The sequence below is a fragment of the Callospermophilus lateralis genome, chromosome 1 (assembly GCF_048772815.1).
Source record: "Callospermophilus lateralis isolate mCalLat2 chromosome 1, mCalLat2.hap1, whole genome shotgun sequence".
In the NCBI taxonomy this organism is placed as follows: Eukaryota; Metazoa; Chordata; class Mammalia; order Rodentia; family Sciuridae; genus Callospermophilus; species Callospermophilus lateralis.
Genome location: NC_135305.1, coordinates 138,240,847 through 138,267,320, shown reverse-complemented (window position 1 = coordinate 138,267,320; position 26,474 = coordinate 138,240,847). Strand labels below are relative to the sequence as shown.

The window sequence follows — 26,474 nt, the reverse complement described above, 5'->3', positions numbered from 1 at the left end:
CCTTCCCTGGGGTGAGTAGTAGTGATGGCTTAAAAGTTTCCTAGAAGCACTGTATCCCAGAACCAGCTCTCCACTCTGCCCATTTTGTTTACCAAACCATCTCAGGGCCTGTGGCACAACTTGCAGTTACCACAGGAACTTGCCCACAGCCACACAGGGGAAGATCTGGATGCAACCCAAATCCTTGTTGGCCCCAACCTGGGCCTCTCAAGGAACTTTTAGATTGGCTGCAGCTATCCTGCCCAGGGCAGATACTGGTCTTGCTCATCACCCTGCTTATTGTAGTGTCTTAAAGTGAAGGGTGGGCTGGCCTTTCAGGGAGGCTTGATGATTACTGCTTCCAACCCACACACTGGACCAGAGAGGGATGGACGCAGGGACAGGAGACTGCGACAGGATCCGGTTTATTCTGCCTTGGCAGGGTGGTCCTGAGAGTGGCGGGTGCCACCCTATCCTGGGTGGAGGGAGGGCCCGAGGGCCAGTTAAGGCCAATGGCGGGAGAAGCAGGGGGCACACAGCCCCTGGAATGCAGTGAGGCCAGGCTGAGGCCCGGAGGCAGCTGTGGTAGGCCTGGGCAGGGTGCCCCTGCCGCCCAGGGTGGAAGGCATTGAACTGGGATGGGGCCATGGCCTACAGGACCGTGGACCCAGGCCACACGAGACCCTGGGAAGCGGGTGCAGGATCACATGACACAGAACATGAAACACAGGCACAGAGCTCACAAGTAAGCACATGGACTAGTGGGCACAGATTCACAGGCCAGAGAGACATCCAACTGTGGCCAAGCTGGACACAAATACAATGGTAGTGCCACATACAGATCAGAGACATGGCACTATGGAATACATGATGGCCACTAGGAACGAACCAGGCCATGGAGCTCTAGGAAGAGGGAAAAGGGCCTTTTGGCACGACTGCACTGGAATCATGTGAGACATGGGTGGCAGGGGGCTGGTTTGGAGGTGGCTAGGGCAGCACCCCCCATACCCTCTGGGCTTAGTCTGTCTTCCACACTTTGTTGAGAATCTTTACCACCTCATCGTAGATGATAAACACGATGGCCACATCCAGGCAGACTCGGCCCAGGCGGGGGACAGTGCCCTTGTAGAAACTGGGTGAGGGAGGGGTATGAGGTAAGTCAGGGAGGGAGGAGCAGAAGGACAATGCCCCTTTAAAGGGCAGCCTCCAGCTCCCTACTAGAAGGAATATAGAGGCCTAAAGGGGGACAGGAGGGTGGAAGACCAGAGATGGTCTGGGTAGGGATAACAGCCCTGTACTTCCCCTACTTACGCTTTGAGCCCCTCTTTCCTCAGGATCTGCAAGCCACAGTCCCACGTGTTCCGGTATTTGTGTGCCTCCAGGCCCTACAGGATACCAGTGGGCTAGAGTGCTTAGCAGCTAGCCCCTGACTGGAGTTCCCCTCCCACTCTTTCAGCAGCCCCCACCTGCATCCGGGTCTTGATCACATCCAGAGGCGTGTTTCCGAAGACACTGGCTGCACCGGCAATAGCTCCAAAAACCCCGGTGATCAGTGGGTTCATGGGTTTGTTGGGGTTGTCCCCTGAATATATGGGGAGTTGTGATTAGTGGGTGCTGGGAGGATAAAGGGGGATAGGCTTTGAAAGTAGATAGGAGCCTGAAGCAAGGGCTATGAAAGTGTCCCTGTTCCTCAAAAGGGCAGCCCAAAGGGAGGCATCTACCTTGCAGTATTTGGAGGTGGGGCCTGGGACACAGACTCACCTCTGTACCAGTTGCGCAGGGAGGTCATCACAAAGAATCGGATGGCTTGGTTTGAGCCCTGTTTCAGCACAGTGGCGGTGAGTCCCTGGTAGGTCCCCTTCAGTCCTGGGGGCAGGCAGCTTAGAGTTACCTTGGTGCCTCCCAGACCCAAGGGGGGATTGGGAAGATGTCATGTGATGTGCCAAGACATAAAGTAGAAGTACAGGCCCTTTTTAGCCTGGTGAAGGTTTCTGACCCTCCCAAGTGGCTCACCTTGTTCCCGTACAATCTCCCTAACCCCGTGGAAGAATCCTCTGTACTTGGGGTTGGGGGAGGTCTGGTCATGGATGAACTTCACCTGAGAAGGGGGTGCATAGAGAAAGAGAGAGAGAGAGAGAGAGATGGGGGCAGGCAGGCAAAGAAGCTAGATCTGATTCCATCATCTAACAAGCACACCTTGCCCTGTCGATATCAGGTTCAGAGACCACCAAGGTCAGGCCAAGGCTGGGGGTGGGGGTGTAAGCAGAGCCACCCTAGGCTGTCCTGCACAGAGGCCCCAGGACGAAAGAGAGTCTTTGCGTTTTTTTCTGCTATTTTCCAAAGTTTGGGCAGCAAATGTGTATGTGTTCTGTTTAAGATATTCGTAATAATTTTGTCTCCACAATAGATAGCCTCCACAGGAGACCCTTTCTGCCAGGCCTCCCCAGTAGTCCCTTAGTGTTCTCCCTCCATGCTCTGCCCAGCTTCCTTGAGATCTTCCCACCTTGATCTTCTCCCAGGCACAGACTTACCAAAACCCTGCTATCTCGATCCAGGAGCCCTTCCCTCCATGACAATCTCAATGGGGTACAGGCTACCAATGGTCTGGGGTACCGCCCCCCCAGCTTTATTTCTGCGCCAAGACTTTCCCCACCTTGATGGTCTCCATGGGGCACACCACCACCACAGCCTCAGCCACACCTGCACCCAGGCCACACAACAGCCCCCGTGTGCTGTCTAGCCTTCCCTGGGCATCCCGCATGTGATTGCTGAGGAACTCGAACATTCCGAACCTGGGGACGAGAGGAGGGTAAGATGTGTCTCCACTTCTGCTGGGGTAGGGGGCATCTCCTAGTCGCCCTGACCCAGCCTGGCCTCACCTGACGGCCGCCTTGGGAATGGAGCCGTAGAGAAGAGAGCTGAGGCCACGGTACAGGCCCAGAACGCCATGGCTGCGGACCGTCTGCCGCACGCAGTCCCCTGCAGGAGGGGGCAGTCAGGATACTGCGACCCTCAGCACCCGCCCCGCGCCGCTCATTGCCTCCCATAGCCCGGTGTCCGCCCCCTCCTTACCGATGCCCCGATACCGTGGCGGATGCGAGCGCTCATCCAGCTGTAGCTGCGTCTTCACATACTCAGTTGGGAATGTTATACAGATTTCGATGCCGCCGGCCAGGCCGCCTGCAAGGATAGGGCAACCAGGTCGCCCTGGGTGGCCCCAGCCGCCGTTCGGGCCCCTCCCTCGCTCCGGACTTCGCCCGGAGCGGCCGCCAACCGTACTGCGGCGGCCGAACCTGGTGCACACGCCCCCCACCCCGTTGTCCCGACGAGGTGCAGAGACGACACGCCAGGCGAGCCTACGGCGCCAGGAGGAGACCGGGGACACGTCCCCCGTTACCGTAATACCCTCGACCGACCCGGAAGTGAGGCGGGGCCTCGGTGTCCCGGGCCCACCCGGAAGCGGAGCGGGCGGGATGGGGGTCCACGTCCCGGATGGGCCCACCTGCTAGGATCGCTTTCCCGGGGTGCGTCAGCTTGGCCTTTCCGGTTGCGGGCGCGGCTGCCGCCAGAGAGCTGGGGGCACGGGGCGCGGCCATGTCGGGCGGGAGGCGGGGCGCCCGGTGTTAGCCACGGGTCCGAGCCTCCAACGCTGGGCACTAGGTCCGTGGAGTCGGCAGCGGCAACCGGTTCTGGTCCCGGGGGCGGGGCGGTCGCTTCAGCTCCCGGGCTCCGCCCCGCGTGGCCTGAGCCGGGCCCCGCCCCCGCCCCGCCCCGTGCCCGCCGGGAAACTGAGGCCGGGGCGGGGCGCGCCGAGGCAGGCGTCGGGGCGGGGACCAAAGCCCAGCCAACGGCGGGTGCCGAGTCTCTGAACGAGCGTGAGCAGCAGGGTCAGGGGCGGGGCCTCGTGGAGGAGGTGCTGCGCCCTGGCGGGGGAGCAGTGGGTCAAGGTGCAGTATCTCTGCCTGGAGCAATGAAGCGCTGGGGAAGGATTGGGCCTCTGCACGTGGTAATAAGGTTCCCCGGAGGTCTCAGAGGAGAGAGAGGCAGATACTCTCCTAAGGCATGTGCGTCCAGCCCCATTACTGCCGTCTGCGAGCTTGGCTTTCTGACACCTCACGGGACCGTGTAGTTGCTATCTTGCTCTTCAGAATTTAGAGCTCCGTGCAGCAAACATGATCAATTAAAGACCCAAATACAACTTGGCTGCATACTTCTAGATAGCTTCTCTGGGCAGGCACAGCATCCCCCAAGAGGTCCCAGCAAATCTTTACCAAGCTTTATGACTTATTTAATTGGCTCCTGTCCCTCCTACCCAAAAGAGCACCAAACAGAGAAGCTTCGTCTTGCTAAACCAACTTTTAATATTCATAATCAGCAGGAGACTCAGAGTCATGAGGTTTGGCATCTCCATACAAATCCTATATGTCTGCAAAGTAGCCTGGAGAGGGCAGCTCAGCCAATGTGAAGTGAAGAAAATGCCCCTCCTACCAAGCTTCAGGGAATCCTTGTAGAAAAGAACTTCCCTAGCAATGTCTGGCTCCAGCCAGAGGGTCTGGAGTCCCACTGTGGTTGGTGCTTGTCTTCTTGGGCAGTCAGGGTCTACTGAGACCTTCCCAGGTTCCAAGATGGCTCAATAGCTGCCATCATTGGGCTTCAGTAAAAATAAATAACAGCCAATGTGTCCAGCTTCCCAATCAGGGTTCTCTGTGTGTCCAGAGTACAATGTTTCTTGGAGAAATTAATAATTGGGTGGAGCAGGGTGTGGATACTGAATACCCACTACACACTGAAGCCAAACACAGGAGGCTGGGTGAAAGCAGGAGCAGCTGCATATCCATAGGGGAAGCCAGCAGAGCTCACTGTCAGCGTCAGCTGCTGGCCTGCAGAAGAGAGAAGCCCAGAGTGAGAAGACCTCCTGATGCCCAGGTTGGGGTTTCTCTCCTGGCGCCACTTGAGCCAGAGGCCCAAGAAGCAGGGTTGCTAGGATCAACCCTGACCACCTAGAGCTTGAGGCATGGGGAGAGCAGAAGCCTGGGATCAAAGAGGGTGGGAGTGTTGCTGTGGGGCTGGCCAGGCTAGAAAGCAAGCTGGTCCTCATATTGGACACTTACTTAGCTCAATCGGCTGGCTCTCATTCATGCCCATCAAAATCTAAAAAAAAAAAAACCAAAAAAACAAAAAAACAAAAAACAGATTGATATTAATAGTGGGTGCATACCCTGTCTTGGGAGGACACACTGGAGCCCAGCTGGTATGCTATGTGCTCATACCACCTAGGAAGGCCTGTTAGCTCTGCAGTACAGTCAGGACCCAACAGCTTTTCCAGTCTGCAGGTTCCAGTTTTCCAGTTTGCAGGTTCTCAGGTGCAAAGCCACTCCTAGCACAAGCCAGCAACAGCCATACACTCAGGGCCAAACAGGGCAGGACACAGCAGGGTAACACCCTAATCATAAGGCACGTGCATTCAGAGCAGAGAAGATGGCTATGCCAAAATTCCTGGACACTGCCCTTTACACCTAGAAACTACTGAAGCCCTTACTGCCCCCCAAATATCCATCCATCCATATCTCTATCTGAAGCCCAACTAGGGCAGGGCAGCGTGAATCCCCACCCTAGTGTGTTACCTACCGAACACAAGTGGGGCAGGCTCCCCCACATGCTCCTCATGCTTGTGCAGACTCTCCAAGGCATCCAGTTTGTCCACCTGCAAGAGGCAGGAGCATGTGAGCACCCATACAACAGAGTACAGTCCTGCTTCTAGGTGAACATGAGACAAAAGACCTGACACAGGAACTTCCAGGAAACTTGGAGCTGAGGACGTGCAGAACAACAGCCAAAGTGGCTCACTCCATACCCTACTCTGCAGGAAGACCATGATGAAGTGAAGCCTGGGGATTGGGGCTGAGACAGAGCATCTGGAACAGCTCTGGTGAAGCCCCAGCTGCTGTTCCAGCCTAGCTGCTTTGTGGTGGACTTGTGGCCCCCAGGTACACTGTAGCAGTGGCTAACAGTCATAGGCTGCGAGTGTGGCCTGGCTCATAAGGGCTGAGTCTTCCTCTGGACACAAGGACAGCACTGCTTATGAACCTGCAGGGCTGGGGTAGTGTACTGTGACTGCCTGCCCCTCCTATCCAATAGAGAGAGCTTGTGGTCTTCAAGAGACCAGTCATGTGAAACCTGGGACACTCCATCTGTGAGACACTGAGGACAAGCTGCATCCTTACTCTTCTATGAAGTGCCATTACATGCTGCCCCTGTGCAGTAGTCATAGGCTGGGAACAGAATGAAGTGGTGCAGAAGGGATTGTCAGAGATGTGAGCACTGTTCTAATGGGGACAATAGCAACTGTGCATCTAGAATCCCTCAAAACAGGTGTGGAGTAATAATGAAGATAACTTTTCCCCTATGAGCTTGGGTCTGGGAAGATCAGACCAGGCGTCCTGACAACACCTTCCTGCAGCAAGCCAGGACCTAGATGAGGCATTAGGGCCCATAGGCTGTCCTCTTTGCTGGCGGTTTGCAAAAATCTGAGCTGGGACTGTACCTATTTCCACCCAGACAGTATTTGGAGGGTTGCAGAGGGATAGCCTACAAGTTTCCTAGATGAGCTGGCAGGCCCCAACCTAGTTCTTCAGTTAAGAGGGGTTGTGGCCTTCTTTTTAAATTTTTTTAACTGTTTTTATTAGTTGTTGATGAATTTTTGAATTTTATTTATTTGTATTTGGTGCTGAGAATTGAACGCAGTGCTTCACACATGCTTGGCAAGCACTCTGCCACTGAGCCACAACCCCAGCCCAGTTGTGGTCTTCTTGTCTGGGTTCCTCACCATTATGGCACTGCCGTGTTGCCTCTGTGGGACTGCAGCTTAGGCCAAGAACAAGCCCAAGTCTATACCCCCACACATCTGTTGAGGAGACCCCTTGTGGGACCCTCCTCTCTTTACCACAGCAGGCACCTTGTCTGGCAGAAACAGGGGCAGGCATCACAGTAGCCACTCTCTCCTAGGTATAATGGTGGTATCTAGAAACCATGGACCAACACTGGGTTACCTATGTGGCCACAGTGCTGTCTGAGTTGACAGTGGCCGCCAAGACAAACACCATCATCCAAAATAGAAAACATGCTCCTGAAAATCCTTAGGGGACAGTCCCCTGTGGTGGGGAAACCAGGGACCCTTGTAAACTCAACCAATCTGTGTCCTCTGGCTGCTCAAGCCACATGGTCGGGGTTGCCATCCCTCACCCCTCGAAGATAATGAAGCCTCACCCAGGCAGGCTATCCAGATAGGACTAAGTTACATTCTCTGCAGTGAAATGATGGCCCTAAATGGCCTTTGGAGTGGCCCTCACCAAGGGCTGGACAATCTCTGGAGGCTCTGTAGGCAGCTGGCAGCCTTGCAAACCCTTGCAGGTCAAAGCTAGCAGCACAGGCTATATCTTTCCAGCTTACACTAACCCAGGATCCCCATATTACCTTGTACCATGGCAAGAAATCTTAACATGAGTGGCTTTGGGGTATCTACCTGGCTTGAAGCAGGTTTGGTGCATAGGTACAAGGACAAGAAGGTGGTACTGAGAAACTTTCCACAGTTTAGAAACAACTGAGAGAGACAACACAGGTCTCTAAACACAGGCTAAAGCTGGGTCCCAAACAGGTACTCCTAGGACTTGGTACTCAGAAAAAATTTCAAAATCAGACACTGACCTGAAGAGGTAGGTGAAGTCATCCCTGCACAGCTGTTGGAAGGAGTTAACATGTGGTAATATTCCTATCAAGTGCTCAGCATAAGGGGGTCATCACCAATGAGGTCACCAATAGCTGCATCCCCAGACTCCACTAGATGCTGAGAGGAGACAGCCTAGCCTATGTGCATCCCAATAGGCTGTGTGCTGAAGGGGAGCCAGTACTACCAGCTGGTGCCTCACTGATGAAGCCCAAGGTGAGTATACCTTCCTGCTCCCTAGCAGTGTACTCTGCTATAGCTTCCCAGGCAAGGTCTGCAGAACAGCTTCTGGGAATAAGAAGTGCTTAGTTCTACCCAATGCTTCCCACAGTGATTTTCTAGAGCAGGGTGCTATTGGGAAAAAAAAAAAAACTACTTGCGCATAGAGGCAACAGACCATTCCTGAAGGCAGGCCAGGGCTAGGGGTGGGCAACTGGCCTCAAATGGGCCCACCACCAGGGCCAAATGGGCCCTATAGGCCCAGGGCCAGGTTACCACCAGGGATAGGCTATGCCAGGGAGTCACAGCATAGTCATTACTTACTTTGTTAAGGTACTCTCTCATCACCTGAATGAAGTAAGGCATAGCAAAATCCATGAGGTTGTGTCTCCAGGCCAGCTCGAGTACCACATCTGGGTGAAGCAGATCATAGCAGGTGAAGAGAGAGGCTGCAAAACACTCCCACTTTCCTTCCTCCAGGAACCACTGTAGCAACTTCTCAGCTAGCCCAGGATCACGTGACTCTGAGGCATGCTGCATGGCATCCTGCAGCCAAAAAAAAAAAAAAAAAAAAAAAAAAAGCACAGCTCAGGTTATTCTGCATAGGTAGAGGCATTGAGCCTTTAGTCAACTGGGGTGGCAGATGCTGCTCTACAAGGTTCTTCTTTACAGTATAGAATGAGTGTGTACACAACTGAGATGTTCCCTGTGCCTGTTGCCCTTTGACAAGATGAAGGTGCTACCTCAAGGGACTAGAGAGGACCAAATGTGGTTTTCTCAAACCTTGCTGAATTGCCTGGAGGTGGCACACACAAGTAGGGCACCCTGGGAGACAGAGGTTCCACCTCAGGGCCAAAGACATAGGTGTAGAGGCAGTGTGCAGGGCTTCTCTAAGGGACCTGCAAGGGGAGGTAGTTGCTTAGACATATAGCCATGCCTCCATCTGGAGCTCCAACTAATGTGGAACAGCCCCATAAGGGAATAGCTAGTGTTCAAGAAATAGCAATCTGGTTGGGCACAGACACATATACCTGTAATCCCAAATCATGAAACAAGTTTGAGGCCAGTCTGCACAATTTAGTGAGACCTTTTCTCAAAATAAAAAGGGCTGGGGATGTAGTTCAGCCTGAGTGTCCCTGGGTTCAATCCCCAGTACCACACACATACATAGACACAAAGTGATCTGCTTTTTCCCTCAAAACCCCTGGCATTTTTGTATTTGGAAATGTCTTTGTTTAAAACATTATGTACAAAAGGCCACATACATTATGACAAATTAGTAGGAAACTAGTGCTCTGGTTGCTTCTAGCTGTATGAGCTAGCTTTCCTGACTCCAGCCCAGCCCTTGCGACAGGTGTCACTACTCAGAAATGAAGTCACTTGCCCATGGTCACTCAACCTAATTTGTGGATTGTGCAATTTTATGACAATTTGTAGAGAGGATGGGAAGCAGAGTTGCTGTTCCTGCTTCATGTACCCACTATGGGCTCTAATATAAGCCTCTGAGTTACCCTGGAAGACTCCTGAATATGTTCTGTGAGTCAGCTCTGGGTAGTAGTCCTCTTTCCCTTCCTCCCAAACAAATTTTCTCCCACCTGCTTGCTGCTCAGTTCAGAGTCCTGCCACAGCCTCCACACTGTTACTAAAAGATCAGGAGTTTTTTTAAAAAACTCTTTTAAAAAAATTTTGGACACAATATCTTTATTTATTTTTATGTGGTGCTGAGGATTAAACCCAGTGCCTCATGTGTGCAAGGCAAGTGCTCTGCCACTGAGCTACAGCCCCACCCCAGGACTTTTTTTTTTTTTTTCTGGCCACAGTTAGCCAAGACTTGAAGTGAAAGCTCCAGGAAGCCTTCAGGCACATGTGTGAGGCCATCTGATGCCAACTTGGTCATAGCCATCAGTCTCCCTGAATGTTTCCTTCTGACTGGTCACTCTCAGGTGGCCTGTCTTCAACCCGCACCTAAAGGCACCTTTCTGTTTTCCCTGTTCTATAGGCCTTAGGCATTTTCAGACCCCTTGAACTCTAGACTGAGTTCCTCTAGGTGGCTTCCTAGAGGCTGTCAGGCAGTACCCTGCTCCCGCTGCCTGAAACCAGCTGGGGGCTGAGAATATACCTTCCTCTTCTCATTATCACTCCCAGCCTGCACCACTCTTGATCCTTATCCTCTTGATCCTTATCCTTGATCCTTATCCTTGCTCTTGATCCTTATCCTTGCTGCTGTCTGTTTCTCCTTCCAGACTGCTGCTGGTGCTTGACTGACCTTGCCCTGACCCATGACTACAACTTCACTGTTGCAGACTCCAGTTCCTAACTCATAAATGTGTGGAGGGACCCTGTTCCTCCTGCCCTCAGCCCTTATCTGCTTCTCATCTGACCCATCTAACATTGCACATTTCACAGTGGCCAAGCTGACTGCACCCCAATCCTCAAGGGTGCCACTGTTGATCATATTATTATCTAACTCTACCTCTGCCATTTAGAAATACTTTTTCCAGTTGCTCCCTGACTGGGTATACTGTGATATGGATACTCTCTTCCAGGGGACTTTGGTTCTGCTCAAGAGAAGACTCTTCTAGCATAGCAGTGTTGACACTTGAAGGGGGGGTCACTTGTGTACTGGGGGCTGTTGAATATGATTTTTGGTCTCTATATCCTATTAAAGCACTGTATCCCCAGTTGTGACAAACAAATGCCTCTTTGGGTAATGTACTAACAAAAAATGTGTAAAAAAACAAAAACAAACAAACAAAAACAAATGCTGCTTGGAGAATAGAATCACAGGTATTGGGAAGCATGCTTTCCACTTTCTACCTATGGTTTTGTCCTTTGGATTGTCTTCTTGGTTCATGTGGCTCTGAGGGGTGGCTTGCTAGAAAAGAAGGACCTCTGGCAGTACTTATACCACTGCTCACTCATCACTGTCCGGGAGGCAAGGAGGCTGCACATTTATGTGTGGCAGGCACCATGGGGACAGAACAGAGTAGGTGAGACAGGCTGGCCAGGATGTGTCTGAGTTCTGTTGTTGCTTTCCAGTAGCTAGCTCCTGGGTACCTTCTGTTTGGTTATAGAGTTTCTGCAGGGGACCTATCAGCTCTCAGAAAGGATCTTGAGCACTATCACTAAGGGCTAGATGTCATAGCAAGTGGTTCTTCTTTTCTTTTTTTTTTTGGTACTAGGGCTTGGACTCAAGGGCACTTGACCACTGAGCCTCAACCCCATCCTTATTTTGTATTTTATTTAGAGACAGGGTCCACTGAGTTGCTTTTGCTGAGGCAGTCTTTGAACTTGTGATCCTTCAGCCTCCTGAGCTGCTGGGATTAGAGGCGTGTGCCACCATGTCCTGCTAAGTGCTCACTGTTTTGTTTCTTTTTTTGTGATGCTGGGGATCAAACCTAGGGTCTCATGCGCACTAAGACAAGTGCTTCTTCACCAAAGAAAAAATTCAAATGGTCAACAAATACATAAAAAGATGTCCAACATCTCCAGCAATTAGAGAAATGCAAATTAAAACAAGGCTGAGATTTCATTTCCGAATGGTAACAATCAGAATGGCAACAATAAATAAACAACAATATTGCAAATTGGTGCAATCACTCTGGAAAGCAGTATGGAGATTCTTCAGAAAACTTGGAATAGAATCTCCATTTGACCCAGTTATCTCATTCCTTGGTATATACCCAAAGGACTTAGTTCAGCATATAGTGACAAAGCCACATCAATAGTTTATAGCAGCTCAATTCACAATAGCTAAGCTACAGAACCAACCTAAGTACACTTCAACAGATGAATGTATGAAGAATATTATTCAGCCATAAAAATAATGACTTTATAACTTTTGCTGATAAATGGATGGATATGGAAGACTATCATGCTAAGTGAAATAAGCCAATTCCAAAAAAAACAAAGGTCGAATGTTCTCTCTGATATGTGGATGCTAACAGAAAACGGGTTGGGGAGAGAACAGAAGTTCAGTGGATTAGACAAAGGGAACAAAGGAAAGTTAGGGGGATAGAAATAGGAAAGACAATAGAATGAATTAGACATAACATTCCTATATTCATATATGAATACACCACAATGGAACTCCACATCATGTACAATCACAAGAATGGGACCCAAATTAGATTAAGTTATACACCATGAATTCATGTCAGGATATACTCTACTGTCCTGTATATCTAAAAACAACAAATAAAATTTAAAAAAGAAAGTAAGTAAGGTCAGATTGTAAAATGAACATGAAACCAGTGAGAGGTGAGATAGAGGAAGCACCAGGGATAAAATAACTAGTAACGGAGGGCCTTAGAAGTCAAGGTAGTTTTAAATTTATCTTTATAGTAGTGGAAAGCATTTGAAAGAAAATTATTATGTTTTAGAAAGACCATTCTGACAGTCAGCAAGAAAAATGTTTTCTCAGAATATAAACCATGATCAATTGTAAAAGAACTATGGTGAGTCAAAATAGTTATTTTTTTTTTTAGTTGTTGATGGACCATTATCTTATTTATTTACTTACTTGTGGTGCTGAGAATTGAACCCAGTGCCTCATAACTGCTAGGCAAGCATTCTACCACTGATCCACAACCCCAGCCCCAGTAGTTGGGTTTTTAAAAAATTAGACATGAAACAGAACAGAGTATATTCTACAAAAGAGCATAAGAAATCTTGTTTTGCTGGACATGGTGGTATACACTTGCAACCTAGCAGTTTTGGAGGATGAGGCAGGAGGATCGAAAGTTCAAAACGAGCCTCAGCAACTTAGCAAGGCCCTAAGCAACTTAGTGAGACCCTGTCTCAAAATAAAAAATAAAAAGACTGGGGGTGTGGTTCGGTGTTTAAGCATTCCTGGAAAGCAGTATGGAGATCCTGCTGCCCCCACCACCCCCCCCAAAAAAAAACAACCAAAAAAACAAGTGCTCTACCTCTGAGCTATATCCCTAGCCCAGGGCTAAATATCATGAAACAACCTAAAGCACTGGAGATGACAACTTAGGATGAAGTTCAACATGATCCTGACATCAAGGATCACATGCCTTAATAGAGTCAGAGCTCAGGTGCCATGAAAACAAATGCCTGGGCAAGTGGTGGATACTGTCTGAGTACACTGGGAAAATGCTAAGGAGCACCCAAGGACAACTCTGAGGAGTAAGATCCTTACTCAAGTAAGATCCTTAGTCAAGCTTACCACCTGCTGGGTTGCTCCCAGGGTTTCCTGGCAGAACCCTTGGAAGTAAGTTCATCTACATAACACATCACCCTAAAGGCCTGCTTGTGCAACTCCACTTTGCCCTGCTGGGGAGATGTTCAGGCCAACCAGAGGATGGCAATGCCTTCAGGGTGTTGGCAATCCCTCGAGGTAGTCCAGCCTGATTAGCAGGTGCCTGGACTTAGAGTTTGAGAGAGGTTCTGAACCACCTCTCATTGGAAAAAACAAATGTTTTGAATTTAATTTTAATTTAGGTTTAATTTCTCAAATTTTGAAAAGTAGATAACAACAACAACAACAACAACAAAAGAATCCTACCATACTGTGTTTGGGCTGCTGGAAATGAATCAACTCCATAAGACTCTGCAAGAACCTTTAACCCAAATAAGAGGTTCTAGATTCTTCTTAATTCTCATCCCATGCTCTAAAACTGAGTTCCTTCACCCCTGACAAGGATCTCCTGGTGAAGTTCAGGCCCCGGTCTCTGGGAGAGGTCTGAAGTGTGAACCCTTTAATCCCCAATCCATAAAGCATCAGTGAGGTGGCCAGGGCAAATGAGGGAGGGAACAGTTGTGTGCGGTGACCAACCTTATAGAGATGGTCCTTCTTGCAGAGTTCCACACTCTGGGCCCACCGATTGTTGCCCTTGTAAAGATAGGCTGCAATGCGCCTAAATTCGATCATCTGGTGCTTCTCTAGCCGTTGAGCCAGGCTGATGTTGTCAAAGTTGTCATAGGCATCGATAGATGCCCTCAAGCCCTAGGAAGACAGCTTTTTCATGAGAGAGGAGACACTGTGACACAGGCTACCTGCACAGTGAGCAGGCACCAGGAATTACTTTGTGGTGGTTGCTGCTACCATTGCCTGAGAAAGGTCCCTGCCCATATATCCACTGGTGCCTGATGGGGCCCCCACACCCTCAACCTGCTATGAGAACAGACTGGCAGGTACAGGGAGAAGCCCACTGGCTCCTGAGCTGCTTCTTCCATACCAACCTGATAATCTTCCTCTTCAGTCAGCAGATGGTTGAGTGCTTCATTCACATTTTTGTTGTTGTGGTTCTGAACTGAACACAGGTAAGGCTTCACTAGGGGCAATTGGCCTGCCTGATAAGTTGGAGAAAATGGTTGAGACACTCAGCCATACCCATCACAGAGACCCTGAAAGGGGTTGCCTGGGACATACTGATGAAGTGGAAGTGGGTGTGGGCTCTGCAGAGCCAGAGAGCACTTTCTTAACAACTAGGATCAACAGGTCCATACATATACAAAGAGATCATTGGGTTATTCAGTCAATACTATTTCATCTGTGGACACAGGTTTGGAATGCAAACCTGTGTCTGAAACCTAAAGCAGTTTGATAAATGGAATTTTGAAACTGGTTGGGGATCAAATTCAAAACTTATTTACAAAGGTGCTACCCTTTAGATAGCCTAGGCAGAGCTAGCTCAATATAATTATTTAGCTAGCTCTGAATATTTATTTCTCATAATTTGTATAAGTGGCATGTTCTCTATTCTATTTCTCTCAAATTACTAGAGAAATTGTTGTTATTATTGTTATTTCAGTACTGGGGATTGAACCCAGGGTCTCACATGTGCTAGACAGATGCTCTACCACTAAGCTATATCCCCAGCACTCTTCTCTGGACAATGGGATTTAGCCAACTCACCTTTGAAAAGAAACTGACTGTCCGGGTATGGTCCAGCCGGGGTGAGAGCACCAACAGCAGGTCATTAATGAGCAGAGGCTTATAGTCCAAATAGAACTGTAGGGCTTTATAATAGAGCTCAATGTTGGCAACCTGGGGAGGGGGACAGCCCAAGGTCATTCCCTGCCCTGCCTCCCAATATCCTGGTCCACTGTGCTGCCTTCTGTTTTTTAATCAAATGCCACTTGACTATTGAGGCCTGTCATGATACCCCTAGGACCGAACTGCCTCAGATCTACCAACTCGCATCTCTGCAGTTCTATTCTATTTAGTACTTGCCATTTGATACTCTGCATTCCTGTTTCCTGCCTTACTCAAGCACCTATGCAATTACCTGACACAGGTCGGGTACTCAACCAATAGTTCTTAAGTGCATGAAAGAAGTATAATAAGATGAAATAAACTTAGACATAAAAAACAAGCAACAAGGGCTGGGGATGTGGCTTAAGTGGTAGTGCGCTTGCCTGGCATGCATGCGGCCCGGGTTCGATCCTCAGCACCACATACAAAGATGTTGTGTCCACCGAAAACTTAAAAATAAATATTAAAATTCTCTCTCTCTCTCTAAAAAAAAAAAAAAAACAAGCAACAAAATTCTTTTATTCAATTAGATGCCCTCAGCTCTTCCTGAGCTATAAGTAAGCCAGTAGCATGTCTTATTACATCTCCAGTACTTTTGAGCTGGATGGTGTGTCACTCAGACCTTGGGTGAGCCTTGGGAAGACCCTGCACCACCAGGAAGGCTTGTCTTTCCAGACTTCAAGGTCTGGCCAGGCTTCTGTGTCTCTTGGCTCTTCCCTACTGGTCACTTGCTACTCTCCTGCTGACTGGCATCACTCAATGACTTGAGAACTACAGCAATGATGTCCATGGCCTGCATACAGCTCTACTACTCAGAAAGCAAGGTAATTCTTATGCTCCACAAGGGTATGAGCCAAGCCAGCAAGGTGAACATATCTGTGTGAGTGAAAAGGGATCTGAGGGTATACATGGGGTGTGACCAGAGCTATAGCTCCACTGGGGGCAGGGTGAGCACTATGGAAGCCTCTAGAAATGCAGGGTTTAAGTGACTGAGCAGCTATGTGGGGCCTAGAGGGGAAGCCCCTTTATGTTTACTGACAACTTTAGCCTCTCTTTCTTTTCATCCTCTGACCTTTCCCTCTTATGTTAGAGCACTTGCTGTCACCAGGCTCCAACGTTCCTAATACCAGCCTCATAGATGCAGAGCAGTGACCAAGCATTGTTGCAAAACTTTTCCTGTGTACTGGCTGGCCCCCAACAGCTCTGGAACTTGTCATCCTTCCAGGCTGGCCCTTTCACTCAGAAGCACAGAGGCCAGATCAGAGGGGTTTCATCTAGTCATCTAATAAGCAGAAGGAGTGCCAGAGATGTCACAAATCCTGGACATCATCTCTACTGTGCCTCAGATCCCCAGTGGGATGGGGCACTATTTCTGTTTTGTAGAAAAGAAAACAAAGGCTTCGAAATTTTGTCATGAATTCCAGGGTGATTGGCTGGTGTGCTCTGGGGTCTTTTTTTTTTTTAAGAGAGAGAGAGAGAGAGAGAGAGAGAGAGAGAGAGAGAGAGAGAGAGAGAGAGAGGAGAGAGAGAAATTTTAATATTTTATTTTTTAGTTTTCGGCGGACACAACATCTTTGTTTGTATGTGGTGTTGAGGATCGAACCCGGGCCGAACGCATGCCAGGCAAGCGTGCTACCGCTTGAGCCACATCCCCAGCCCCTGCTCTGGGGTCTTAATGACAGTATTCATTACTTGTAAGAAGCACCTAACATATGCAGCATCTACTGTATACTGACCCCTTTACGGGGAGAAATCACTATGTTCATTTCATCAATGGAATAATTCAGATCCACAACAATGATATTTCTTTTTTTTGGGGGGGGGTACCAGGGATTGAACTCAGGGGTACTTGACCACTGTGCCACATTCCCAGTCCTATTTTATATTTTATTTAGAAACAGGGTGTCATGAGTTGCTAAGTACCTCGCCATTGCTGAGGCTGGCTTTGAACTTGTGATCTTCCTGTCTCTGCTTCCCAAAGCGACTGGGATTACAGGCTTGTGCCACCGTACCCAGCTTCTTCTTCTTCTTCTTTTTTTTTTAGTTGTAGATCAACACAATACATTTACTTATTTATTTTTTATGTGGTGCTGAGGATCGAAACCAGTGCCTTACATGTGCCAGGCAAGTGCTCTACCATTGAGCTACAGCCACAGCCCCAACATTTCTTTTTTTTTTTTCTTTTTTAAAATTAAAATATAAATATATATATATATATATATATATATATATATATATATATATATATATTAGTTGTCAAAGGATCTTTTATTTTATTAATTTATTTATATGCGGCACTGAGGATTGAACCAAGGGCCTTACTCAAGCCAGACAAGCACTCTACCACTGAACCACAACCCCCATTTCATTTTCTTTAAACATTTTTTTTTAGTTGTAGATGAACATAATACCTTTATTTATTTTTATGTGGTGCTAAGCATTGAACCCATTGCCTCACACATGCTAGGCAAGTGCTCTACCACTGAGCTATAACAGTAATGACATTTCTGTTTCACAGTTAAGTTAGTGAATGGTGGAAACAGAATGCCAACCCTATATATGTCAACAAGTTCCCTACTTGGCCTGCCACTGCCTAGCCAGGTGCCACACAGACTCAACAGCATACCCTCTTCATATGCTCAGAATGAAGACTAAATGTTACCCTTCTATTGGGTCCCTACACAGTATGTGTCCTCTTCCTCTAACTGGGGATGATGTCTCTGTATCTCCTGTCCTTTACATATGAGCTGATGTGACATGTCTCTTATACATCAGAGTATGGCAGAAGCTTTTGTGTATCATCACACAAAGAAAAGCCTTGACAGTCAGCCCTTCAGGTGGCAGATGAGATAGATTGCTTTCCTGCTTAATAGGCCTCTTCTGTTCTACACTGTTACGTACACTAAGACACAGAAAGGACTGCCGCTTCAAGTCGTTTTTAAAATGCACCCTGGTATCTAAGAAGTTAATCTTTGTATAAGTACAAAGAATTGATTAGGTGTGGATTTTCCAGCATGTTGACATATCTACCTGGGATGGACCATAGCAATGGGTGACCTGCTTGTCCTCTATTAGAAACCTGCAGAATGTACTCAGGGTGAGATACCCTACTAGAGGTCGCCAACTTCATATGCTACCCTACCCTACATACAAGATAACATGGATATCCTCCTCCACCAAGAACCAACATGTGGCTTGGTGTTTGACCTTGTTGATGATTCTTCCTTTAGACAGCTCCCAGGAGACACAAAGACCTCACTTGGCAGCAATCTTGCCACCCATGCCCACCACAGATAGCTGCCTATTGAAAAGAAGGTGCATGAGAGAGACAATAGCTGTGAGGGGCTGCTGTGCCATCCTGCTCCTTAATTCAAGAATGGCAAGACCAAGATGAAGTTAGGATGCTTCCTTTTGCTGACAGATAGTAGAGGGGAGAGGGTAATGAGTCATTTATTTACTCCAAAACACTGGGGCAAAATGGAGATGCTCAGTACAAAAGGCCTGGGGACTTGCTGGATATGGTGGTATGTGCCTGTAATCCCAGATACTTGGGAGGCTGAGACAGGAGAATTGAAAGTTCAAGGCCATCCTGGATAATTGAGTAAGACCCCGCCTCAAGTTAAGAAAGAAAAGAAAAAAGTTTTTGGGGTTTCATGGGCTCAGTAGTAAAAGATGTGTGTGAGGCTCTGGATTCTTTCCCCACTAAAATACTGTGCGTGCACACATGACTGATGATGGTCAATTTCATCCCTTTTATCCCCTTCTAACTTGTGGGCAGAGCCAAGCAGAGAAAGAGAGGTCCCGAGGTTAGATCCACTCAGAAACCAGAAATGTGTAATAATAGCTTGTTTGATGCTAACACCCAAACATGATAACTCCTGACAGCTGTGGTGGCTGGTAAGAGAAGTTCTGAGACCTTGTTTAGCTTAATGAGGTTGTAGGACCACCCTGGGATGGTCCCTCCACTAAGGGCATTTCCTGTGCCTCTAACAGGGCTGGCAGAAAAAACATTTAAAAAAAATAGAAAATGGAGGCTGACAAGGTGTGAAGTAGAGCCCTGAGTTGACAGAGCAGAAAAACGAATAGATTAAGGTCTGCATCCCGACTTGACCCTGTCTACAGCCCAGCTGGGTGGCCCTAGCCTGTAATCTGTCCTTCCTGAGCATCAATTCCCTTCATGTAGATGGAATTACCACCATTCACCCAGATGATGGTGCAATACACATGTAACAAACACACATAGGTGGGGTGGGCTGGGGGGCATACTCTGGTGTCCACATACCCTCTCCCCACCAGAACAGGGCCTGGAAGAGGCAAGTAGTTGCCAGAGCTCTGTAACCCACTTACCTTGGCAATGAAGTCCTTGAACTGACCTTCTTTCCAAGATTCAGTGGGGTGACTCATCATGGTGAGAACAGCATTGTCATATTCCTCATTCTTGTCATAGAGGAACACCAGCTCTGCCCAGAGGTGTGCCTGCTCTGTGGCCTTCAGCACCTGAATGGGGAGGGCATGGCAGGGATCAATTTGCACTACTCAAAGATGTGACCAGAACTATGGGAAGGACACAGGTACCTTTGGGATGTTGACACGGGACCAGAAGAGCTCCAGGTGCTCTGGCATCTTCTGAGGCTTGAATTTGGAGTACAAAATGGCCAGCTCTGTGAACATGCCCATGTGGGCCCTCTCCAGGCCCAGGGCTGCTTCTAGTAGGGACATGAGCTCCTCAAAGTATCCTCGATCCTGGCAGATCAATAGCCACACTTGGGTCAGAGGTATTACACACCTGCCTGCAGACACCCTCCATCCACAGTCCATACCAAAGTGTGGTCCATGCCAAGTGTGATAACTGTGTGATCTCACGGAGGTACTAGTACAAACTACATCATTTTACTTAGCAACTGTCTGGGTCATGTAACAATTACCAATCTTTAGATGCAGACCACCTCACTATAATTCTCAAGTTTAAATTAGGGTTACCATTTTAATGAAAAGAATTATGAAAAAAAAACAGAAATGGGGATAACAGGATCTGAGAATGATTCTTTGTAATCTCTCTACACAATGTACTTTGTGTGTGTGTGTGTGTGTGTTTGAGACAATGTCTCACTAAGTTGCCCAGCTTGGCTTCAAATTTGTGATCCTCCTGCCTCAGCCTTCCAAGTAGCTGGGTGGGATTACAGGTGTAATCCAGCACGTGTACTCCTGACTACAAGTCAACTCCAGTCTCCATTCAGAAGAGCAACCCACTGTTCTCTCAGTCATGTGACTATGTCTTTAATTATGATGGCTATCCCTTTGCATTCAGCCCCAACTCCCTCTGCCATCCTCCCAGACAAGACCATCTATCAGTCTGGAGCAACTGGAGTACTGGAGAAACACCCCTTCATCCAGACAACACATGTTGTCTCCCTGTACATCTATAACCACAGACCTGGAAAGGATTCATACTTGAGGCAACTCATAACTCTCCTCCACCCTAGGACACCCTCCATGACCACTCTCAAAGATATCCTTCCTTGATAGTGGCATCCATAGTTATACACCCATAGTTATACACCCTGCCTGTATCTCATCTAGCATCCACCAACTGCTACAGGCCCTACCGTTTGCACATCAAGGCCACTGCTCCAGCAACTTTCTCCTTTCTCTTCTGCATTAACTCTCCTTTACACAACTGTCCTCCAGCAAACATCCTGCTAATTGTCCTGTCCTAAAACATTCATATTTTGAAACTTTGTCCCCTACTCTCTTTTGCAGCAAAATCTATTCAAAAGACTTGTTCCTGTCTCTCCTGGCTCTTTCTAGCATCTCTAGTCAGGTCTGATCTTGTTCCTAGGATTCAAGGTGACCAGTGACCTCCCAGCTCAGCTTCCTAGTCTGTCTGTTCTCCTTGAGCTGGCTGGAGGCCCCTCCAGGCTACTTTTTACTCAGTAAGTGGGGAATGAGGCTCAAGTCCCAGGGAAGTTGTAATTGCTTGAACAAAGTCTGCCTTCACTATAACCACACCTGGTGTGACTGGACATCTCTAGGAACCCCACCAGTGGACCCAATTCAACAAGAGGATGGCGCCTACTAACCACTCGACAGCAGAGTTTATCTGCAATGTGAACACTGACTTGCCTGCCAAGGGTCACAAGGGTCACCTCTGCCTTGTGGTCCCCTTTTTGAATGTACCTGTCCCTTGGGCATCAGATAATCTCAACCCCTATGGGTTTCACATAGTGGCTGTGCCACAACCTGCCCAGTACTCCATGCCCAGTTTTCCATGGGGCATCCCATTGTGCAAGCCACTGTCTGGAATTAAAAAACCCCAGGACACAAAAAAAGAGAAAGGACATAAGAAATTTAGTGGGACATCAACCAGCATGAGGCCCAGGTGGGCTAACAAGCCACTCTGAACTTCATATACTAAAAAAGGAACTGCATATTATTTGGAGTGTTAGGTATCACTCATCATCAGCATCCCTTGCAGGGATACTCTGGCTAGAGTTGACTCATCTATGCTGCCTTACCTGGTAATAGTATATTAACTCCTCTAGCTCATCTGCATGAATGATGATGTGAAGGCTACACAGCTGTGCAAGGCGGAACTCCTGCCCATCCACACAGGCAAAGCATACCTAGGGGAAGGTCAGCGTGAGCGAGCATTTCCAAGACAAGACCTGGCACTACAACAGTTGCATGCAACTTGAAATGCAGAAATACTAGTGAAGGGTCTTTTTTAAGCAAATGGAAGATTCTGAACAATATTTCTGTAAAATGACCTGAATGAGACTGGGAGGAAAAAAAAAATTACATCAACAATCTGTAGGCCAAGGGGTGTTCTGGACTATGGAAATAGAAGAGCTCCTGGCATTACTGCCCAAGTCCTGAGATGTAGAGATTTGTTTAGGTGACAGTTATGCTGGAATTTCAGGTATGTACAGCTCAAGAATAATTATTATCTGAGTGCTATCTGTAGGGAGTTGCTTGCTATAATAATTTAACTATAAAAGTGTTCTATGCACTGTACTGTATGTATACTTTAGGATAACAAGAATTAAGTCAAGGATGCCCTTGTGCAGAGGGGCTCTTGAACTGTGCTGCTTCTTTTTATTATTGTAGTTGTGTATGAACAGAATGGCTTTATTTGTTTATTTTTATGCTATGCTAAGGATCAAAAGCAGTGCCTCACATGTGCCATGCAAATCCTCTGCTACAGCCCCAGTCTGAGCTCTGTTTCTTTAGAGGACTGACTGAAAAACTCTGTACTAAAACTAGAAATGGGCTTGCTATGGTTTCCCTACTTCCCTTATCTTCTGAAGACAGCACATGTTCTCATGGTAGATAAAGAAGAACATGCAAATGTAATAATCATAGAACCCAATTGTTAACTTGAAATAATCTTTGGCCCATTATTTTCTAGTGTGATATATACACTTAGTACCCTACTAAATCTCTTATGCACCCAATGGAATTACATTGTACACTCTGCTCAACAACACATGTTATTGGAAACATCTTTTCCCATGACAGGGGTTTGAACTCAGGGAAATGCTACCATTGAGCTTCACCCCCAGTCGTTTATTTTATTTTGAGACAGAGTCTTACACTAAGCTGCCAAGGCTGACCTCAAATTTGCAAACTTCCTACCTTGGCTTCCAGAGTAGCTTGGATTACAGGCATACACCACCACATTTAGTTCTGCTTATTCATTTTGAATAGCAAAATAGAGTCACAACATATATACTACTTAACCAAGGCCTTGATATTGGACATTGAGGTTGATTTTAATCTTTTATTAAGCAATGCTTCAGAGATTAACTGAAGTTTATCTCTTTCACATCTCTTTACAAAGTTTTGTCTACTTAAAGATGATTCTGATATTAACAGCATCTCAAGACAACTTGCCCTACCAATTTGCCAAGAAAGACTAAGAATGTCACTACTAATGTGGTACCAAGAATTCAAAAAGTGTCATAATATACTCATAACACTGAAATATCATACTATTAAGATGCCTTCTGGGGACTGATTGGTCTGAGATGGAGTTCTTCAGGGACTTTTGCTTCCCACCATAAATGCTAGCTTATGAATTTCTCTGAGCTGTCCCAGAGGACTGAAATTCTCTTTTGAACAGGAGGCAGTACCCAAACTCATCCTACTTGGTAGAACAGTGTGGAGTATAACAGGAAGGACAAGGAGAGAATGCTTGTCAGACTAACATTCTTCTGGAGACTTCCAACAGCTTACCTCTTTCCATGTCTCAGTGCTGTTGGCCTTGTGGCTGCTGTCCACTGCTGCCTGATACTCACCCAGGTGGACCAAAGTGGAAGCCAGGCGGGCAAAGTTAGAAATATTGTTATATAGCAGTTTGGCAGCCTCATACATCCCTTCCTCATAACAGCGGTCTCCAACCTGGCAAATGATTGGGAACTTTACTAAGATGTTCTTATATGGAAAAATTTCCCCAGTTCCCTTACTCTCCCTGCCCCCATATTAGAAATTGAACCCAGGGCTTTGTGCATATTAAGCTACATCCTCAGACCCCCAGAATTGGTTTTTAAGTTTCTACATAAGGCAGAGTTATTTTTCTATTTACTTCGGAGGTAAGTATCTTTCTTATCACCCAGAGCACCCAAAAGGTAAAAAAAAAAATCCTCCTAGTCCCTAGAAACCCTCCCTTTTCTCATGGAGCAGCCCTCTGCCTGCAAGTTCCTATGTTACCATGTGTTCCAGCACCTCTCAGGCCCTGGATGTTACCTCCTACACCTGTACCCCACTGGCCTGGACTGAGGTATATTCCTTGCTGCTCCAGGCTCCTCCCTTCCTTGCTACTAAAAACTGCTGAGAAACTTGTGTCAGAATCACCCACTAGTCCTCATTCCTGCTGCCATTTATATATCCTCTTTGTTCCTTAATACATTCTTTGATTTCCTCTGCGCTGAGGACCTTGTCTTCCTCATGATAGCATCCAGTCACTTCCATGGCCATTCCCTAACCCTTATACAGTCACCCTGTGAACTCCTGTCACAGATTCACACACTCTGCCCAGAACTGACTCCTGTCCAGCACACTGTCCCAAGCACTTCAGCTTCACCAGTCCAGTGACTCCACTAACTTTGAATTCATGACCATGAAACTCAGACAAATTCATAATACTATAACTCTCCTTCCTTCCATGTCTTTTCTCTTGGTCAATCACTTCATATCTTCTCTTCTCAAACCTCCACAGTTCCTCAGTGGAGCCAGTTCCTGGCTTCCTATTTTCTGAAAAAACAGAAATCATCAGAAGAGCCCTGCTGCAGTACCATGCCTATGGCTATCCACCTCACATGCCACCACAACCTCATCTGCCATCACAACTGATGCACTTGACTCCTGACCTCTTCTGCTCCTCATCAGGGTCCCAAGGTCCCAGAAACCCGCATCCGTATCAACTTCTATAAAAAACAACTCCTGTGAGTTTAAGGAACCACCGTTCCTTCCCCTAACTTGAAAGAAAACAAATCCTACTCATTTGGTCTTACCTTATTGGATGGCTGCCATTGTTTCTAACCTTCAGAACAACATTTTTCAGGAGAGCTGTCTACATGTCTACTCCCCTCAGTCTCTTGTCCCTGACTCTTTGACAGGGACATTGATCCCTCAGAAAATGGTCCTGTTCCTCTGGCCACTTTTCATTCTACTTCTCCCTGCTGCTAGGTTTTGAGGTGTCCTAGCCTCTGCTGTGGCCCATTCACCTCACATCATACCCCCACTGCCATGCTCTCCTACAGGCAGTGACTTTGGGTATTGTTTGTGTACTGCAGGCTGCCACATGTACATCTTTGGTCTGGACTTCTAATAAATCTAACTGTTCCAGCCAGCTATACAGATCCATGTGGCATCTAGTAGAGATCAGATTATTCAAACAGGAGCCCTCACTTTCCCAAGGCAGTCTTCATACTGCTTGCCTCAGAAAGCACAACCCCTTATGCTACCAAAACTCGGACTCACCCTTGCTTTATTCTTCTCACACCAAGTTGTTGGCAAATCCTGTCAACTCTTCCTCTGAGACATATACAGAGGTGAAATATGCTTTGCCACTCACTTTGACCACATTCTGGGTGCTGTCACCATCAACTCCTGTTAGCATTCTATCTAGAGCAGATTGTGTGCCTCCTTTGCTTGAAATCTGTCATTCTCACCCAGAAGAAAGCCAGAGTCCCAACTTGCAGAGGCCAAAAAATGCTTCCCTACTGTGTCTGCTGTTTTGGCTCTAAGGCTCCAGTCACCCTGACCATCTTCATACTGCTACTGCACATACCCAAACACTCCATGAGAGATCCCTGAACTTACCCTCCTCTGTGCTCTAACCCCCCTTTCTCACCACCACAAAGGAATGATGACTCAGCCCCTACCAAGGCGACCTAACACTAGAATACCCATCCAGCTGCCCCACCTCATTTTTCCCTTTTATACTTACCACTTAATATATAATAATGTATTTTTTATACATTTATTTATTTTTATGTGGTGCTGAGGATGGAACCCAGGGCCTCACATGTGCGAGCACTCTACCACTGAGCCACAACTCCAGTCCTATAATAATGTCTTAATGGGAGCAGAAATTTGATTATTATTTTCATTGTTTCATTTACAGCTCTGGGCCCTGGCACAGAGCAAAAAGTCAATAACAGTATGTTGAATAAATATTTTCCTTTGTGCTTTCTTCTACTGCATACATGCTTAAAAACTCCCTTTTAATGCAAAGATTCAAATAAATATTTTTAAATTTTTTATCAAGGAACATATTTTTCCTTTTCAATATTTCATATGGATTGTTATTTTGGATATAGAATTATATGATGAACTTCAAATCCCTTTCAAAACATTAACTTAATTTTCAACAACTAGTTAGAATTTATTTTGAAATTTAAAGTCTACTTTTGTGTTATTTCAATGAACTATGTACAATCTTTCAAGAAAAGAACTATACGCAAAGGACCTAAAAATAGCATATTACAGGGACACAGCCATATCAACGTTTATAGCAGCACAATTCACAATAGCTAAACTGTGGAGCCAACCTAGGTGTCCTTCACTGGATGAATGGATAAAAAAAATGTGGCATTTATACACAATGAGATATTACTCAGCAATAAAATAGAATAAGATCATGACATTTGCAGGGAAATGGATGGTATTATAGAAGATTATGCTAAGTGAAGTTAGCCAATCCCAAAAAAACAAATGTGTAATGTCTTCTCTGATATAAGGGGGGTGACTCAAAAAGGGGTTGGGAGGGAGAGCAAGAAAGGAAGATTACCTCTAGATAGGGAATAGGGGTGGGAAGGAAAGGGAGAGAGAAGGGGAATAGCATGGATGGTGAAAGGAGACTCTCATCATTATACAAAATACATGTATGAAGATGTGAATTTGGTGTCAACATACCTTATATATAATCAGATATATGATAAATTATTGTATAATGGTGTATTAAGAAATGTAATGCAAAATAAATTTAAAAAATCATTAAAAAAGGACACTGTAATTGCTGTACAGAATATATTTTCTTTCTTTCTT

General features: G+C 46.9%; 2 protein-coding genes across 5 annotated transcripts in view; both read right to left on the bottom strand.

Moving 5' to 3' along the window:
- Positions 1–388: 388 nt before the first annotated feature.
- On the bottom strand, positions 389–3,676 carry Slc25a1 (solute carrier family 25 member 1). The gene is made up of 9 exons (XM_076860063.1): positions 3,482–3,676; positions 3,052–3,159; positions 2,859–2,958; positions 2,633–2,771; positions 1,993–2,077; positions 1,741–1,845; positions 1,446–1,561; positions 1,291–1,364; positions 389–1,111 (listed from the first exon to the last, which is right to left on the bottom strand). The coding sequence occupies exons 1-9, from the start codon at positions 3,573–3,575 to the stop codon at positions 997–999; spliced, it is 936 nt and encodes a 311-aa protein (XP_076716178.1). The 5' UTR covers positions 3,576–3,676; the 3' UTR covers positions 389–996.
- Positions 3,677–3,896: 220 nt separating this feature from the next.
- Positions 3,897–26,474, bottom strand: part of Cltcl1 (clathrin heavy chain like 1) — a 118,816-nt gene continuing 96,238 nt past the window's right edge. For 2 of the 4 annotated variants that reach the window (XM_076859710.1, XM_076859866.1), the window contains 10 exons: positions 23,160–23,324; positions 21,440–21,547; positions 19,500–19,667; positions 19,272–19,421; positions 14,805–14,936; positions 14,129–14,239; positions 13,722–13,892; positions 8,246–8,467; positions 5,608–5,683; positions 3,897–4,859 (listed from right to left, as the gene is read on the bottom strand). In XM_076859710.1, the coding sequence (XP_076715825.1) occupies positions 4,759–4,859; positions 5,608–5,683; positions 8,246–8,467; positions 13,722–13,892; positions 14,129–14,239; positions 14,805–14,936; positions 19,272–19,421; positions 19,500–19,667; positions 21,440–21,547; positions 23,160–23,324 (1,404 nt within the window). In that variant the 3' untranslated portion in view covers positions 3,897–4,758. Of the gene's footprint in view, positions 4,860–5,090; positions 5,131–5,607; positions 5,684–8,245; positions 8,468–13,721; positions 13,893–14,128; positions 14,240–14,804; positions 14,937–16,277; positions 16,375–19,271; positions 19,422–19,499; positions 19,668–21,439; positions 21,548–23,159; positions 23,325–26,474 lie in introns of those variants that run through there. The other 2 variants (XM_076859788.1, XM_076859940.1) reach the window with 2 other exon arrangements.

What these genes read in the sequence shown, in the direction of transcription:
- Slc25a1 (XM_076860063.1), bottom strand. Translation starts at nt 3,575, where the DNA reads ATGGCCGCGCCCCGTGCCCCCAGCTCTCTGGCGGCAGCCGCGCCCGCA. An exon ending in GGAGATTGTACGGGAACAAG is followed by an intron (nt 1,846 to 1,992) that starts GTGAGCCACTTG and finishes GCCTGCCCCCAG; the next exon opens with GACTGAAGGGGACCTACCAG. An exon ending in TGATCAAGACCCGGATGCAG is followed by an intron (nt 1,365 to 1,445) that starts GTGGGGGCTGCT and finishes GGTATCCTGTAG; the next exon opens with GGCCTGGAGGCACACAAATA.